Source organism: Mastigoproctus giganteus, chromosome 5 (genome assembly GCF_048544385.1).
Source record: "Mastigoproctus giganteus isolate SK-2022 chromosome 5, ASM4854438v1, whole genome shotgun sequence".
NCBI lineage: Eukaryota > Metazoa > Arthropoda > Arachnida > Uropygi > Thelyphonidae > Mastigoproctus > Mastigoproctus giganteus.
The window spans coordinates 3,452,501-3,468,616 of record NC_143579.1 but is presented as its reverse complement, the minus strand read 5'-3'; the positions used below and the strand labels follow the sequence as shown (position 1 = coordinate 3,468,616).

At 37.3% G+C, this 16,116-nt stretch overlaps 1 protein-coding gene across 1 annotated transcript in view; it reads left to right on the top strand.

Moving 5' to 3' along the window:
* Positions 1-16,116, top strand: part of LOC150085132 (branched-chain alpha-ketoacid dehydrogenase kinase-like) — a 275,984-nt gene that overhangs the window by 95,881 nt on the left and 163,987 nt on the right. The window contains exon 4 of the mRNA XM_090373887.1: positions 2,629-2,739. Within this exon, the coding sequence (XP_090230013.1) occupies positions 2,629-2,739 (111 nt within the window). The remainder of the gene's footprint in view (positions 1-2,628; positions 2,740-16,116) is intronic.

Genomic DNA, 16,116 nt, shown 5'->3' with positions numbered 1-16,116 from the left:
TTCAGTTTCAGTATTATTTGTCTTTCTGTATTACTGCTCATGGCAGCTGATTTAAGTCCTTTGTTTTCCCTTAATGCTTATTCTACATTTCTTGTGTTAAATCTTCTTATGTCCTCTCTGAGTCACTTTCTAATGGCTTTGTATAACTCAGTATACTCAATTTTATTCTTGTCAGTGTTTATCTTTCTCTTCATTTGTCGTCTTCGGTTCATCATGACAAGTGTTTCTCGACTATTTTTTTTCTTCTTTGGATTTCTTTTTACCTCTAGTTGTCTGCAGAAGCTCAAACTTGTTCTTAAATTCCAGTACATACTGCTCTTTCTCCTCTTCTTTTTGTTGGAACATTGTCCTTATTCAGGACAAGCACATCATTCACGATATATCTTCTGTTAGTGAGGATGAAGTCGATTTCATTAGTTGTTAATCCATTTGGACTCTTCCATGTCCACTTTCTTTTCACCCTTTGTTATACTTCTCTAGGTGCGTATCAGCGCTTGCTGGTCAGTTTAATTTTCTTTTGGTATTGTTCAGCTTATTTATCTTGTTGTATTTAATAGGAAATTCACATATGGTAAAAGTGTTACTTTAACTTGGTCAGCCATGTATAATTTCATGTATTTAATTTTTGAAAGTTAGTATTGGCAACATGATGAAGGAAGCAAAGCATATACAGCGCAGACCAAAAAAAAAAAAAAAAAACCTTCATTTCCTTATTCCTTCCAATAATATGTCCAAACCTTTTTTAAATTTATTTAAACCATATTCTTTAGGCTGAATTTTAATTTCAACACATTTTGTGTAACCAGTTTGTTATTCTCCAATTTAAATTTATACTCCCTTATGTGTTTCAGTTCAGAAAATGATAAAGATGCAATCTGCACTTAGTTTACTTAATTCTCTTTTAGACCCTTGTAAATTTCAATTCAGTCACTACACACAGTTACCTAGTTTCTATAGAATTCAATTTACAGAACCCCAGTCTTTCTTAGTAAGAATATCCTTTGGTGCTTCAAACCAATCTTATTGCTCTTCTCTGTACCTTTTCCAATATATCTGTGTCCTTCCTAAAATGAGATTCTTCCATTTCAGAAGTGGTTTACCATTTCATTATACACTGGGATAATCATCTTTTTGCTCCTGCTGGCAAAAATCCTGCATATCATTGACAGCACTCTAAAACATGAATATCTGAACTCTCTATTTACAATTAATATTAAATTCTTTTTGAACCCTTCTCCATTTCTCTGTCTGTCAGTGACTAAGCATTTCTTCTTTTGCAAAAACTGTTTTATCCATCTTTTAATTTCACACACACAAAAAAATTAAAAAAATAAATGAAGCTACATTAAAATTGGATTTAAAAAAAAATTAATTAAAAAAATATCAAAAGTTTTTTAATTTTAAATTTCTGTTAATATCATTAATGAATTGATTGTCAGGTGTGCTGTGGTAGCTACATTGCAAAATAGAAACATGCCATATTAAAATAACACACACACACACACACACACACACACACACACACACACACACACACACACACACACACACACACACACACACGCACAACAGGTTATTGAGAAGAGATGCAATTTACTGAGAAGTAAATTACCACCCAGTTTGGACAATTCATTTAAATGTTGTATATGACATTATTTCAGTATTATTAAAGTAATAATGGCATGAAATTGTCTTCAAGATTTAAATCATATGTGGCCCATACTGTCTGTATGAGTAATTTTACAAAAACTCACATGAAATGGCTATCTAAAGTATGATCTGTTGCTCTTAGTATGATCTGTTGCTCTTAGTGTATGATCTGTTGTTTCTGAATGTGGTTAATTGGTTGTTTGGAACCTCCTTTGGAGCAATGAAATTAGTCATTATTTAGTATATTTTAGTTAGTATATTAGTGTATTTTATTTAGTATATTAGTGTAGTATTAGTGTATTTTATTTAGTATATTAGTGTAGTATTAGTGTATTTAATTTAATTATTAAGTGTATATATATATTCATTAAGTAGTGTTACCTTTTAATATTTGCTTAACATAATAGCCACGAAATTTAGCCTTGATTGTGGAGTACTTTCTTTCAAACTGATTTGTGCCTGTTGCTACAAGTTTTTCCTAGTTGTGAGAGCCACCCAATATAAATTCCTCATACATATCAGTATGGGTTGTTTCTATGTTATCATTACGGATGCTCCCACTGCACCAATAATCATGCCTGTTATGAAACTTGCTGGTGTTGCCTGCTTTTCTGGTAGTATAGTATAATATGGTATAGTATTATTAATGAACCAAAGCTGGCAGATCTACTTTAAGGTAAGCATTCTCTTACATCATTAAGCAATAGCTATTGTATTTAATTTCAACAAGATATGCTTATTATTATTACATGTCGGATTGTCTGATTCTCCAGTAAGTTTGCTAGTCTATTGTATGTTTAAGGGTTAATTATACAGAGACAAATATGTTTTTTATAAATTATTATTCCTTATAAAATAATGGAAAGAAACTGAATTGTCATTAGCAATATTTATTACCACATTGTTGCATTTTAATAGACTGTCACTTGAAGTAGGTTGTTTGAACTTGTTAACAATTGTAATTTTTATGTTCCTTAGAGAAGTGCACAATACCTTCACAAAGAACTTCCTGTTCGAATAGCTCACCGGGTGACAGGTTTTCGTAGTCTTCCTTTCATTGTTGGATGTAATCCAACAATATTAGCTGTGGTAAGTCTTCTTCTGTACTTTTGAGAAAAAAAAAAGTAATTTTAAAACTTAGTAATTTAATAAAATTTGTGTAATGAAATAAAATAATGAAATTTTAATAATATATGTACTTAGTATCATGTGAGAATAAAATTGAGAAAAAAAATTCTTATTGATCTCTTCTATATATTTCTGTGGTCTGATTATCTGCCAAGGTCGATTGTATGATGCATACACTATATTTGTGCCTAAGAAATCAGCATCAGTTAATCCCTCAGATTTTGACACTATTACTAGTGTTACTTGTAATAGTGTTAGTCCCCAGTGTTACTTGAACTTTTCACAAAATTTTGACTAACAGAATAATGACTGATTATTTTTGACCCATGACAGAAAGTGCCCCTGAAATAGCATTATCAAACTATTTCAGGGGCACTTCACAAGAAGAAATTTCCAGAGTCCTTTATAAGTTATATTTGCAGACTGCAGGATTGTTATTACTATAGCATGAGGTTTGAGACTGCACCCAACATGAGGAGTTAGACAGGGGGACCCTTTGTCTCCCTTACTGTTTAACATTGCTTTAGATATGTTGTTGAGTGATTTGCCTAAGCATGTTAACTTTAGTATTGATACTCATATAGTGAATAGTCTTGCATTTCCTGATGATCTCATCCTGGCAGCTGGCACTACTACAGGCCTACAATGCCTGTTAGACTGGGCTTGTAGTTTTTTCCAGAAGTGAGGATTGCTAATAAATTTAAACAAGTGATGCACCTTGTCCTTAGTACCATCCAGCAGGGAGAACATGATGAAGATTGAGTGCAGCTGCTGTTTAGTTGGGGACCAGAGATTGCCATCTGGCGCGATAGGCAAAAAATGGGTTTACCTTGGCATTGTGTTCATTCATCTTTAGTAAGATCTCTTGTGGAAATTCAACCATCTATCCAGCAAGAATTACAGGGAGTTAATAAACTATTGATAGATGAAAGTGTTAGGCTTGGTAAGGTGCTCCCTAGTGTCTCCCTGGATGACTGCTGGTAAGGCTTAGAAAATCACCACTCAAGCCCCAAGCAGAGGCCGTTTATCCTCAGGACTTACTTTTACCTAAGTTTTACCATCGTTTAGTTCTGGGGAGAATAACAACTGTCAAGCAATGGTTGCGCCTTCTGAAGGATCTGATAACTGTACTTTTATGTGGATATAACTGATGGGGGACTTGGTATCCCGTCGTTAAGATGGATTGTTTCCCTGATGAAAAAAGAAAGGGTCTCGAAGGGCTGCAGGACTCATCTTCATCTTAATAAGATCTCTTGCAGAAATTCCATCTATCCAGCAAGAATTACTTGGAGTTAAACTATTTATAGATGAAAGTGTAAGGCTTGAAACTAGGACATCCGTGAAGGAGCGGTGGTGTCATCTCTTACACATGTGCTTTGATGGCTGTGGCCTTAAAGAATCATGCAAAGTACACCCCCAGCATTGGTAGGTGGGGGGATAGGTACCAAACTTTTAGCCAGCCATGCATTCATTGACCTGATTAAAACCAGGATCAATGTCCTACCTATCCCATCCAGAACATCTAGAGGATGAGGTACGGATAGAAGGTGCAAGACTGGGTGTTTTGCTACAGTCTCTTGCCCACATCGCACAATGATGCCATAGAACACACTGGGTGCGAGTTTAAAGACACTACGCCATAGTAAATATTATTGAAAATAGATTCTATCACAAAGGATGGGAGGTGCATTAGGAACCTTGGTATCAGAGGAGGGACTTAGAAAACCTGACCTCCTCTGTGTAAGGGATGGCTCTCCATTCCTTCTGGATGTACAAGTGGTGGAGCAGAGCTATGATTAGGAGACCTGTCATAGGCTAAAGATTCAATATTATAATGAGAACAATAACCTTAATTCAACAGGAGCATGGTAAGCAACCTTTGGTATCTTCTGTGACAGTGTCTTACAAGAGAGTCTGGTGCAGAATGTTTGCTACCCTGCTAACTGCATCACATGTGAAAATAATAGCAATCCAAGCTCTGCAAGGCACATTTAGCTAGGGGGTTGATTAGCGAAAGACTTCTGTTAATTCACTTAATTCTCTAATCTTTTTCCTAAAGATACCCCTGAACTTGACACACAGGAACAACAGGAGATAAGGCAAAGTAATGAAATATATATCAAGGTCCTACATACATTGAACCGTTCACTCTTTTGGATCTTGGATCTGCTGTTGGAAAACTAAATAGTAAGAAATGTCCCAAGATAGATCTAATTGAGAACCTAATTATAGTCAAATTTTTGACTTAAAAATCCTTCAAGCTGGGGAAACCAACATCTGATCCCCATGCTTATAGATCTATCTTGTTGCTTGCTTGCGAACTTAGGAAAGCTCTTCGAGAGATGTTTGGCCCTAAGAATTCAAAAACTTCTTGAAAGCTTCAAAAACAACTGTGTTCTAAATTTCAGTTTGGTTTTAAAAAAGGAAGATCAACAACTCGGACTTCTTTTGAACAAAACTCTGCATCCAAGTATGTCCTGGCCCTGTTTGTGGACTTCGAGGGAACTTAAGACTCTTTGTGGTGGGAGAGCACTCTTGGGTCCTTGAGTTCTGCATATTGCAATGATTGTGTCAACAAAGTCTTACGGTCTTATTTTTGTGAGCGTTCAATCAAGGTTAGTGCTAAGCATCTAACTAACAGATTTACAGAGGATGCCCCCAGGGTTCGTGTTGGGGCCTTTCCTCTGGAATGTCATCCTGGATCAATGGCTCTTAAGAACACATCAGAATGTACTCAAAATTGCTTACACTGATGACCTGGTGGTGGTGGTGGTGACTGTTAAAGGAAGGTCACAAAAAAAATTCTTGAAGAGAAGATGCAACCTATTATCAATAATTTGTTATCCTGAGCCAATACTAACAAATTGAAAATTTCTCAAAGCAAGGCAACCTATGACTTGTGGCAATCATTTTAATTATAACAGACCTCCTAGGATTCAACTCAATAATATAGAGATACCTTATGTACCTCAGACAAAATATCTAGGTGTTCTTTTAGGTGATAGGATGTTTCCAGCCACATGTTTCTAAATTAAAGAACAAAATTTGGAATTTTACTGAATCGGTGGTCAGGATCTCTAGGAAAGATTGATACCTGACTAAGAAAACTTTATTATTATACAATAAAACAATTTTCCTGCCTGTGGTACCCTATGCAGCTAGTGTCTGGTCAAAACGTTATCAAAGTAAAGATGAAAACTAAGTTAATTTCTTTGCAGAGATCCGTATTACTGATGATACTTAATATTCCTAGAACCATTTCAAAGAGTGTCCTACAAGTCTTAGGAGTGATCCCTTAGATCTGTGCATTACACATTGTGGAATGCTGTACAAACTAAAGGGCCTATTGATTACTGTGCATGGCATAACATCTGACCCTGCAAATGATATAAAACATGAAAAGGTTAGCATTTGGAGAGAGCCAAGAGGAATATGGCAACGAAGATGGGATGAGAGCCAATATGGCCCAACCACAAAGAGATGCATACAACAAGCTGATTACTTAGCATCTCCAGGTATAAATTTATGGTTCACGCCTAAAATGTATACCTCCTATTTGCTAATGGGGCATGGCTCCTTGAGGGCTACTCATTGTACTTGTCGTGGTTTTTGAGACCTGAGAACATGTTCTCCCGCATTTCCCAGAATATGTACAATTCAGGCACACACTATTGAGTCTGGTTACAGAATTATCGGAAAAAATGTCAGTGTTCTTATATAGAATACCGGCAGTTTCAGAATTTTGCAAGACTGCTTTTAATGTCTTTAAAAAGAGTCTTCAGCTGAGGTCCCTGGTTCCTCAGGGAACATGAACAAAAAACGATCCCATATGACTTAATTTTGCTTAAATATGGTATTGTGAAGAACTGTTGATTGTTTTCTGGACTTGTAACCTTAACTGTAATGTATATTTTGACTGTTATCTTACTGGAATCCACTGTGCACCCTCAAGTGCACAACAGGCATCAATTTGGAAAGTAATTAAGCACATGCTTTAAGAGCCTTCCTTTTTAAATTCTAGCAGATCTATATACTTTAAACTTACTGCACTTACTGCTATTTCTTAGACCCAATTCTAAGGAATGGGATTCCAGTAATGATGATTTTGAACAAAAAAATATTCAAACATTCGAAATTTGAAAGTTATTGGACCTGTGAAGCAGTCTTATTGACATAGTATACAGATTAGAAACCAGGACTTAAGGTAACTGAGAACTCATTGAAATTGAATTTGAAACTGATAATGCAAAGCAAATGAACTCTATAGATTTCTACAAGGGAAGCATATCTACCGTGCTGCAGTTGAGTGCTATATATTGATTCTGTCTATATCTGGACTTACACCATTACAGGAGAACATTTTTGGGTTAACAGGTTATAATTTCTTTGGGAATGGGTTGGCTCGTTTCTTCAGAGGAAATGGATTGGCTGAATATCAGCTTTAACAGCATAGAATTACTATTGATCATCAGTATCAAGGAATTGTGTGTTGTGGAGGGAGAAGATGTAGATCGCTTTCTCCGATCCTTCTTGTGGAACTTTCCAAAAATGGACTTGTGAAGAAGAAACACATACTGAGTATAATGCTTGGGAAACCAGGACCCATGTTTAACTGAGAATTCACTGAAATTGAACTTACTGAAATAGATAATACAAGGAAACCTACACTATCGATTACTAAAAGGGAAGTTTACCTACTGTGTTTGTACAAGTTGGTATTATGAATTGAACCTTATAATCTGATCTAACATCAATACAGGTAGACATTATAAGTGCAACAGGATATAATGCTGTTTTTACAGTGGAAATGGACTGTCTGAATATCAGTTATGGCAACCTTGTCTTTCAATAGATTAACAGCTTTTTGAAATTTTTTGCAGAGAGAGACAATGTAGATTGCGTACTGAGGGTCCTTGGCTTAATTGATTGCTTATTCTGAAGTTTGATTTGAATTAGACTATAGGCAAAAACCCCCTGTATTACACAGTACTTCTACAACACTGTCCTGCTCTAACACGGTTAGACAATTTTGGTAATCCTCGTATAACAGGGTATTTTTGAGCTTTTGTGTTGGGATTAATTGGATGTCATTTTTCAGCATTTCCACTCTTTTTTGAATCCCCCACTGTTGATTCGCTAGTCAAAAAAAAAAAAAAAAAAAAAATTGAGAAAGCCCTGTATTTTATTTTGTTGGAAAATCTCCATGTTACGCTCTGTGCTATTGAACTTGTGGAAAAATCTAGATTTCAAAGTTTTATTACTATAAGGTAGCACACCAGGCCATCCAAAAGATTTAAGTCATCCAAACATTGAAGTTATGTTCCTACTACCACAGTTGTACTAGGTTAATACAACTTTCATTCAGCCATTAAATCAAAGCATTATATCCACCTTTAAAACTCGTTCCATCAGAAAATCGTTAACAATGGATTTTGGAAAAAATTTATTCCGAATCTATTGAAGTAATGGAGGCATGGAAACATTTCTCAATTGTGGACTGTATCAGAATCATAGCTTTATCGCTGAAAGAAGTAAAACCATCAACTTTAAATGCTTGTAGAAAAATTATGGCCAGAGTCAGTTCATTCAGGAAATATGGTTGAACCAGCAGAAAATGGAATCGGTATGATTGCAGAACTTTCTACGTTGGTAGGAGGGAAGGTTTTGATGATGTGACTACTGAAGACCTCGTGGGTAGCACAGTTGACAGAATCGCTCTCCTCCCCACACCACATGGAAAAGATCTGAGTTTGAATCCCGTCAATGAAGGGAGGATTCCGGGAGAAAGAACCATTGTAGCATGGTTTTTTTTTCTCCCGGAAACTTAGGTTTTTTTGTCCAGCAAAACAGAAAATTGACCTCAGGACACACAATTTATAGACAATAAACACAGAGTAACATGGGATTAGTCGGCGATGCTCCTAAAAAAAAAAAAATGATTACTGAAGGCATTCAAGAATTACAGGTAGAAAAAGAGGCCGGCATAACGCATTTGGTGCAGATGGCATTGGAGGTAAAACCAAATCAATTCAGAGGATGATAGCACAGATGAAAATTTGAAACTTCCAAATTTTATACTAAAAAGTGTAGGGGAAGGCATAACGTTAGCTGAGTAATTAGAAATCTTATTTTTTGAATGCAGATTCTTGAATGAAAAGAGCCCAAAGTTCAAAAGGGAGCATCAAAAATGCTTCATTCCATACGATACACAAAATCTAGAATGGTGTAATTTTGTTAGCTTTTCGAACGTAACCCCCTTTGTACATTTTCTTAGTCCCGTATAACATGGTTTTGCACAACACGACATCTTTTAGGAACCTAATAACTGTGTTATATGAGGGTTACCTGTATACCAGATCTGGGAACTTGTTGGAGAGTAATTTTGTGGCAGATCAATGAGGCTGCTCACGGTACTGAAGAGATGAGGTAGTTACAAGAAGGTAACTACAGACTCAAACTCTTCTATGAAAATGTTTTAGACTGGCAGATAAATGTCAGGACTTTTATCTCATGGGTGATACTGTCAACTTAATTAAGATGTTTTCAAATAAAATAAATGCTATAGTGCTTGAAGATGGAAAAGTTATAAACATAAGAAATGAAGATGAAATGTTCACCTTAAGAAGAAAAAGCCAGATTGAGGAAAAGTGGAAAAGAAACTGTACAAATGGAGGAAATTTTGCAGTGGTCCTAACAACTACTTGCCGTATTCAAGCGAGGACGTAGTTATCTAAAAGAAGAAAACATCTGAATTGAGGTGTATAAGGCCTTGAATGAGTCGAGCACACTGAATTCTGATGGGATTCTGATCTGATTGAGGTGTATAAGGCCTTGAATGAGTTGAGCACACTGAATTCTGATGGGATTCTGATCTGATTGAGGTGTATAAGGCCTTGAATGAGTTGAGCACACTGAATTCTGATGGGATTCTTCCACTTGTTCAGATTACGAACCTAAGGGGGCATAAATTCAAATTAAGAAAAGACAGATGTAGAATAGATGTGTGGAAGTTTGCCTTTAGCCAGCAGTTGGTTAATTGCTGGAACAAACTTCCATCTGTCGTTGTGGAAGTTGATAGGTTAAATAAATTTAAGAACGAACTGGACAGGCATTTGGAGAGAATGGTGTGATTTTTTTTTTTTTTTTTTTTGGCTGATGCTGCATATGCACTTGCTTTCTTGCATCACAAGCCACTACTACTACTACTACGTTGTACAGTGGATATCATCTTTTAAGGGCACAATAGGAGATATTGTTGTACACATTGACACTAATGATATTAAGAGCAGGAGACCGGTGGAATTACTTAACAAGTACAGGTCACTGTTGAAAAAAAGCTGTGAATTAGGGATTGTACAAGTATATGATGAGAGCCTTGTCGGCTCTCATCTTATACTTGTATAATCTTTCCAGGCCCAATTCAGCCTTGGAAAGATTGTTCAAGGCTCAAGGGATAGAATTTTTTTCAGCCTGGTCTGTACTTGTTAACAGGAGAGACTGCTTCTAAAAGGATGGGATTCACTTAAATAGAAAGGGTCAAGAATATTTGCTGATGCTATCGAGGCAGTGTTAGGTGGGTCGGAAAACTGCTAGCCTGGGGGGATACAAGGACTCTTAGATTCACAGTAGCCACTGGCAGAGGTGAAAGTGATTCTTGCACTGCTTCTACTGGAATGAGCAGCAGCATGGAAAACAAGATGCAGGGTATTTCAGAGACTGCTGGAGTCATTGCGGTACAAGTAAACACATGCGTTGTGTTAGGGTAGCTAAGAATAGCAACAGGTGCGTGTATACTTGCATATACACCAATGCTAGCAGTTTGGTAAATAAATTTGATGAAATAGAGGTATTGCTAAAAACATCAAAGGCAGAATTCATTGGGATATCAGAGACATCGTGTCACGCAGATATAAGGAATGCAGAACTGGAATTTGGGGAGTACAATGTGTACAGGAATGATAGACAGAATAGGAAGGGAGGAGGGGTTATGCTATTAGTAAAGAAACACATTAAATCTAAGGAAGAGAAGCCAGTTGTCATTGCTGGATAGTGCAGTGTCGAGTCAGTTTGGTGTGAGGTAAGCATTCGGAGATCAAAATTGAGAATAGGAGTGTGTTATAGGCTTAATGACTCTGATGAGTATAATAGGAACCTGTCCAGGGAAAGAGGGGGCCAGTAAATCAGAGAGTTTCATCATGGTGGATTTTATTTTCCTAGATATTAGCATTTAGTAGAGGTATATGATGCATGAAAGCAAGCTTATGCAGCATCACAAAAAAAACAAAAAAACTCTCCCATTTCACCCCTCCGTTCATTCCAAATATCTGTCCAGCTCATCCTTAAATTTATTTAAGCTATCAACTTCCACGACAAGGGATGGAAGTCCGTTCCACCAACCAACTATCCGTTGGCTAAAGACAAACTTCCGCACATCTATCCTACATCTGTCTTTCCTCAATTTGAATTTATGCCCTCTCAGGCGATTATCCTGAGCAAGAAGAAGATTCCCATCAGCGTTGAGCATGCTCAAACCTAGTCTCCAGACACTGTAATTTGCAAAACTTAAGCCTTTCTTCGTAAAAGCAACCCTTTCTTCCATTCACTAATCTTGTTGCCCTTCTCTGTACTCATTCCAACAGCTCTACATTCTTCTTAAAATGAGGCCTCCAGACCTGTATACAGTACTAAAGGTGTGGCCTGACCATTGCCTTATACAAGGTGATAATCACCTCCTTATCCCTGCTAGAAAAATTCCTGTATATCATTCACAAGACACCATCAGCTACTCTTGCAGACCATCTGCACTGCTCAGAAAACTTCATATCTGCCTGCACAATTACTCCCAGGTCTTTTTCGTTCTCTACCACTGTCGCTGTAGTACCACAGAGTTGATACATTACTCTGGGGTTACTGCTTCCCATATGTAGTACTTTACGTTTGTCAATGTTAAACTTCATTTGCCACCGCTCAGCCCATCTGCTCAACTTTCCAGATCCTGTTTGAGAAGCGTACTGTCATTAGTGTCATTAATAACCCTGCCAACCTTCGTATCATCTGCAAACTTGGACGTTAAGCTTGATATACCATCATCAATATCATTTATAAATACAGAAAAAAAGAATGTACCCAACGCTGAACCCTGAGGGACTTCACTAATAACATTAGTCCACGATGAGCAGTGACCATTGATTACCACTCAGTCTTCTCCCCCTCAACCATCCCTTTTTCCCTAGCAGCTATTTGCCTCCAATGCCACACTGCTCCAATTTGTGCAGCAGTCTTCCATGTGCAACAGTATCAAAAGCCTTTCTAAGATCCAAATATATAATATCAAAGTTATTCCCTGCATCCAGTTCTTTTGTGACTGCATCATAGTATCCAATCAAATTGGTCAGGCAAGACCATGGTTTCCCCTTAACAAAACCATGCTGTGTCCGAGCTATAATTGAAGTGTTGTCTAGATGATCCTGCAGTCCTTTTACCAGTGCTTCCACTAAATTTCCTGGAACAAAAGTTAAACTAACACGTCTATAATTACTTGTGTCGCTCTTTGATCCTCCTGTGTGAATTGGGGTCACATTTGCACATGTCCAGTATATGGTTTCTTCCACTGAGTCCAAAGAAGCTCTGATATTATGGCTACGGGTTTGCTTACTTCCTTTGCTGCTTCCTTTAATATAACTGGATAGATCCCATCCACCCCGGGTGCATTTTTTATGTTTATTTTCAACAATTTCTCCTCCATTTTCCTATCAGTTATTACAAAATCATCCAGCTCACTGCGTGAGTTTGAATCACCTCTGGCATTCCCCTCCCTGAATAACTCCTCATGAGTGAGTGTAGATGCAAAAATACTCATTTAGTTTATTAGCCACCAACAGGATCATCGACAGTTGAACCATCAATATCCAGCAGACCAATCTGATTCATCCCTTTCCTTTTAGAGTTTACATAGGTGAAGAACTCTTTGCTGTTTTTCTTTGCATCCTTTGCCAAAGATTTCTCATAATCTAACTTTGCCTGCCTAAACTCCTTTGTGACTTGGTTGACCAGCTAATACTATCATAGACTTCCATGTCACCCATTAATTTATATGTATCCCATGCATTTTTCTTCTCTGCCATATGTCTCATTAGTTCTTCTGACATCCATTTAGGCCTAAACCTTGAACAATATTTTTTAGTTGGTATGTAAAGCCTAGTAGCTTCCAAGATAAATTCTTTGGATGGTTCCCATTTCGAATTTGCTTCCACAATTTGGTATCATCATCAGTTGGTACCACCATAGTCGCCTTTACAAAAGCAAAAACCCTTCCCTTTACCCCTGATGGTAGTTACCTCTTTGAGTAAATTCCACTTCAGCACACTGTGATCACTTCCACCTAGTGGTTCCTTTATCTGCAGATTCTTAATGCACGAAATCAGTATTGATAATCAGATCAATTGCCTCCTGAACATGCTGATGTAGAAAACAATCATCCAATTAATACACAAAAGCTTTGCTAGTGTGTGAGTGTCCAAACCACAAATTACAGTCAATATCTGGGAAATTAAAATCCCCCTTTATAAGACTTACTGATTTACTCGCCCACTCTATTTCCCTGTACAATTTCTTATTATACTCATCAGAGTCATTAGCCCACACTCCTATTCTCAATTTTGATCTCCCAATGCTTATGTCACACCAAACTGACTCGATACTGCACTGTCTAGCAATGTCTACTGGTTTCACTTGTTTGAATTTTGTGTTTCTTAACTAGTAATAGCATAACCCCTCCTCCCTTCCTATCCTGTCTATCCTTTGATGTTTTGAGCAATACCTAAAATTCATCAAATTTATTTACCAAACTCCTAGCATTGGTGTATATGCAAGTATACATACATCTGTTCCTATTCGTAACTACAATAACACAATCCACATGTTTACTTGTACTGCAATGACTCCCAGCAGTCTCTGAAATACACTGCATCTTGTTTTCCTGGCTGCTGCTCATTCCAATAGAAGCAGTGTAAGAATCACTTTCACGTCTGCCAGTGGCTACTGTTAATCTATTAGTCCTTGTATCCCCCCAAGCTAGCAGTTTTGCAACCCACCTAACACTGCCTTGATAGCATCAGCAAATATGCTTGCACCCTTTCTATTTAAGTGTATCCCCTCCCTGTAGAAGCAGTCTCTCATGTTAACAAGTACAGAGCAGGCTGAAAAAATTCTACCCCTTGAGCCTTGCACTGTCTTTGCAGGGCCGAATTGATCAACAAGGCTCTCATCGTATACTCCATCATATCATGTCTGGGCAGAATTGCAGACACTTTCAAATTCAACCCTAATTCACGGCTTTTTTTCAACAGTGACCTGTACTTGTTAAGCAATTCCACCAGTCTCCTACTCATAATACCATTAGTGCCAACGTGTACAATAGTATCACCTTTTGTGCCCTTAAAAGATGATATCTGCTCTTCAACGTCATCAACCTTTGCCCCTGGCAGACATACCCTGGTCCTGTCCCACCTATCCTTTTTATATACACCATGTTCCCCGTTTCCCTGACAATAGAGTCACCAACAACTACTAGTTATTGTGCGACCAGTGCATTCTGCCTTGGTGGTTACCACTGTTTTGCGTGATGATCAAGTTCAAGCTCTGGCGTTGATGTGGGCAGCTGAGAGCTTGATGGGCCCTTCAATTTAGATCCTTCGAGGGCATCCACCCTGTCCTTCAAGCTCTCATATAGACCCATGACAATGCTGAGTTGTCGCCTCATTTCCTCACACTTCTTACATCGTGCACACACAAAGACATTCCCCTTGGCAATATCATGTCTCGTACCTGATTGCTCCAAACATCAAGCAAGCAGTAAATTTTAAAAGGCTGTGATTCAGAAGGTAATTGCTTCCCTCAGTTCTCCCCTGAGCCACAGTACTCCTATTAGTTTGAGCCTTTTGCTTTGCTGTCCTGGTTTGAGTCATGATTTTGATTCAATTTAAATAAAATTGTATCTCAACGCAGTTATAACACTATATATCTATATATATATTTTTTTCGGTATCGAGTATTATCTCCGAGTTCAGTCATATAACTTCCATATCAAGTTATGTATTAATTAATTATGTTACATTTGTAAAATCTAAGTCGTTACGTGTATTTAGTTAAAAAAGTACAATTTAATTGACAATGAAGTTTAACAAGATTAATAAATTTTACTGATTAATTGATAATATTATATACTATACTAAGCTATCGCTATCTATTTCGGGATATAACATATTGACTGGAATTTGTGGGTTGGTCACTCACACACTAGCAAGGCTTTTGTGGATTTTTTGGATGATTGTTTTATACATCAGCATGTTCGGGAGGCAACTAGAGGGAGTAATACCCTTGATCTGATTATCAGTAGTGATTCCTTCATGCATTAAGAATCTGCAGATAAATGAACCCCTAGGTGCCAGTGATCACAGTTTACTGAAGTGGAATTTACTCGAAGAGGTAACATTAGCATTAGTAGAGGCATTTGATGCAAGAAAGCAAGCTTATGCAGCATCAGCCAAAAAAAAAAAAAAAAAAAAACTCCCATTTCACCCCTCTGTTCGTTCAAAATACCTGTCCAGTTGAGCCTTAAACTTATTTAGGCTATCAACTTCCACGACAAGGGATGAAAGTCTGTTCCACCAACCAACTACCATCAGGGGTAGGGGGAAGGGTTTTTTCTTTCGTAAAGGCGACTACTGTGGTCTGAGACAGTATTTAAATTCTATACGGTGGGACCAACTGATGATATTACCAACAGCAAATTCAAAATGGGAAGTATTCAAAGAATTTATCATGAATGCTACTAGGCTTTGCATACCAACTAAGAAATATTGTTCTAGGTTTAGGCCTAAATGGATGTCAGATGGACTAATGAGACGTATGGCAGAGAAGAAAAAACTGATTCATCCCATTGCTTTTAGAGTTTACATAGGTAAAGAACTCTTTGCTGTTTTTGTTTGGATCCTTTGCCAAAGATTTCTCGTAATCTCCTTTGTGACTTGGTTGCAGACCAGCTTATATCTGTCATAGGCTTCCATTTCGCCCATTAATTTATATGTTACATATAAATTAATGTTACATAAATGTTACATATTAATGATCCATATAAATTAATTTATATGTTTCCATGGGATACATATAAATTAATGGGTGAAATGGAAGCGTATGATAGATATAAGCTGGTCTGTAACCAAGTCACAAAGAAGATTAGCCAGGCAAAGGCAGATTATGAGAAATCTTTGGCAAAGGATGGAAAGAAAAACAGCGAAGAGTTCTTTACCTATGTAAGCTCTAAAGGAAAGGAAAGGG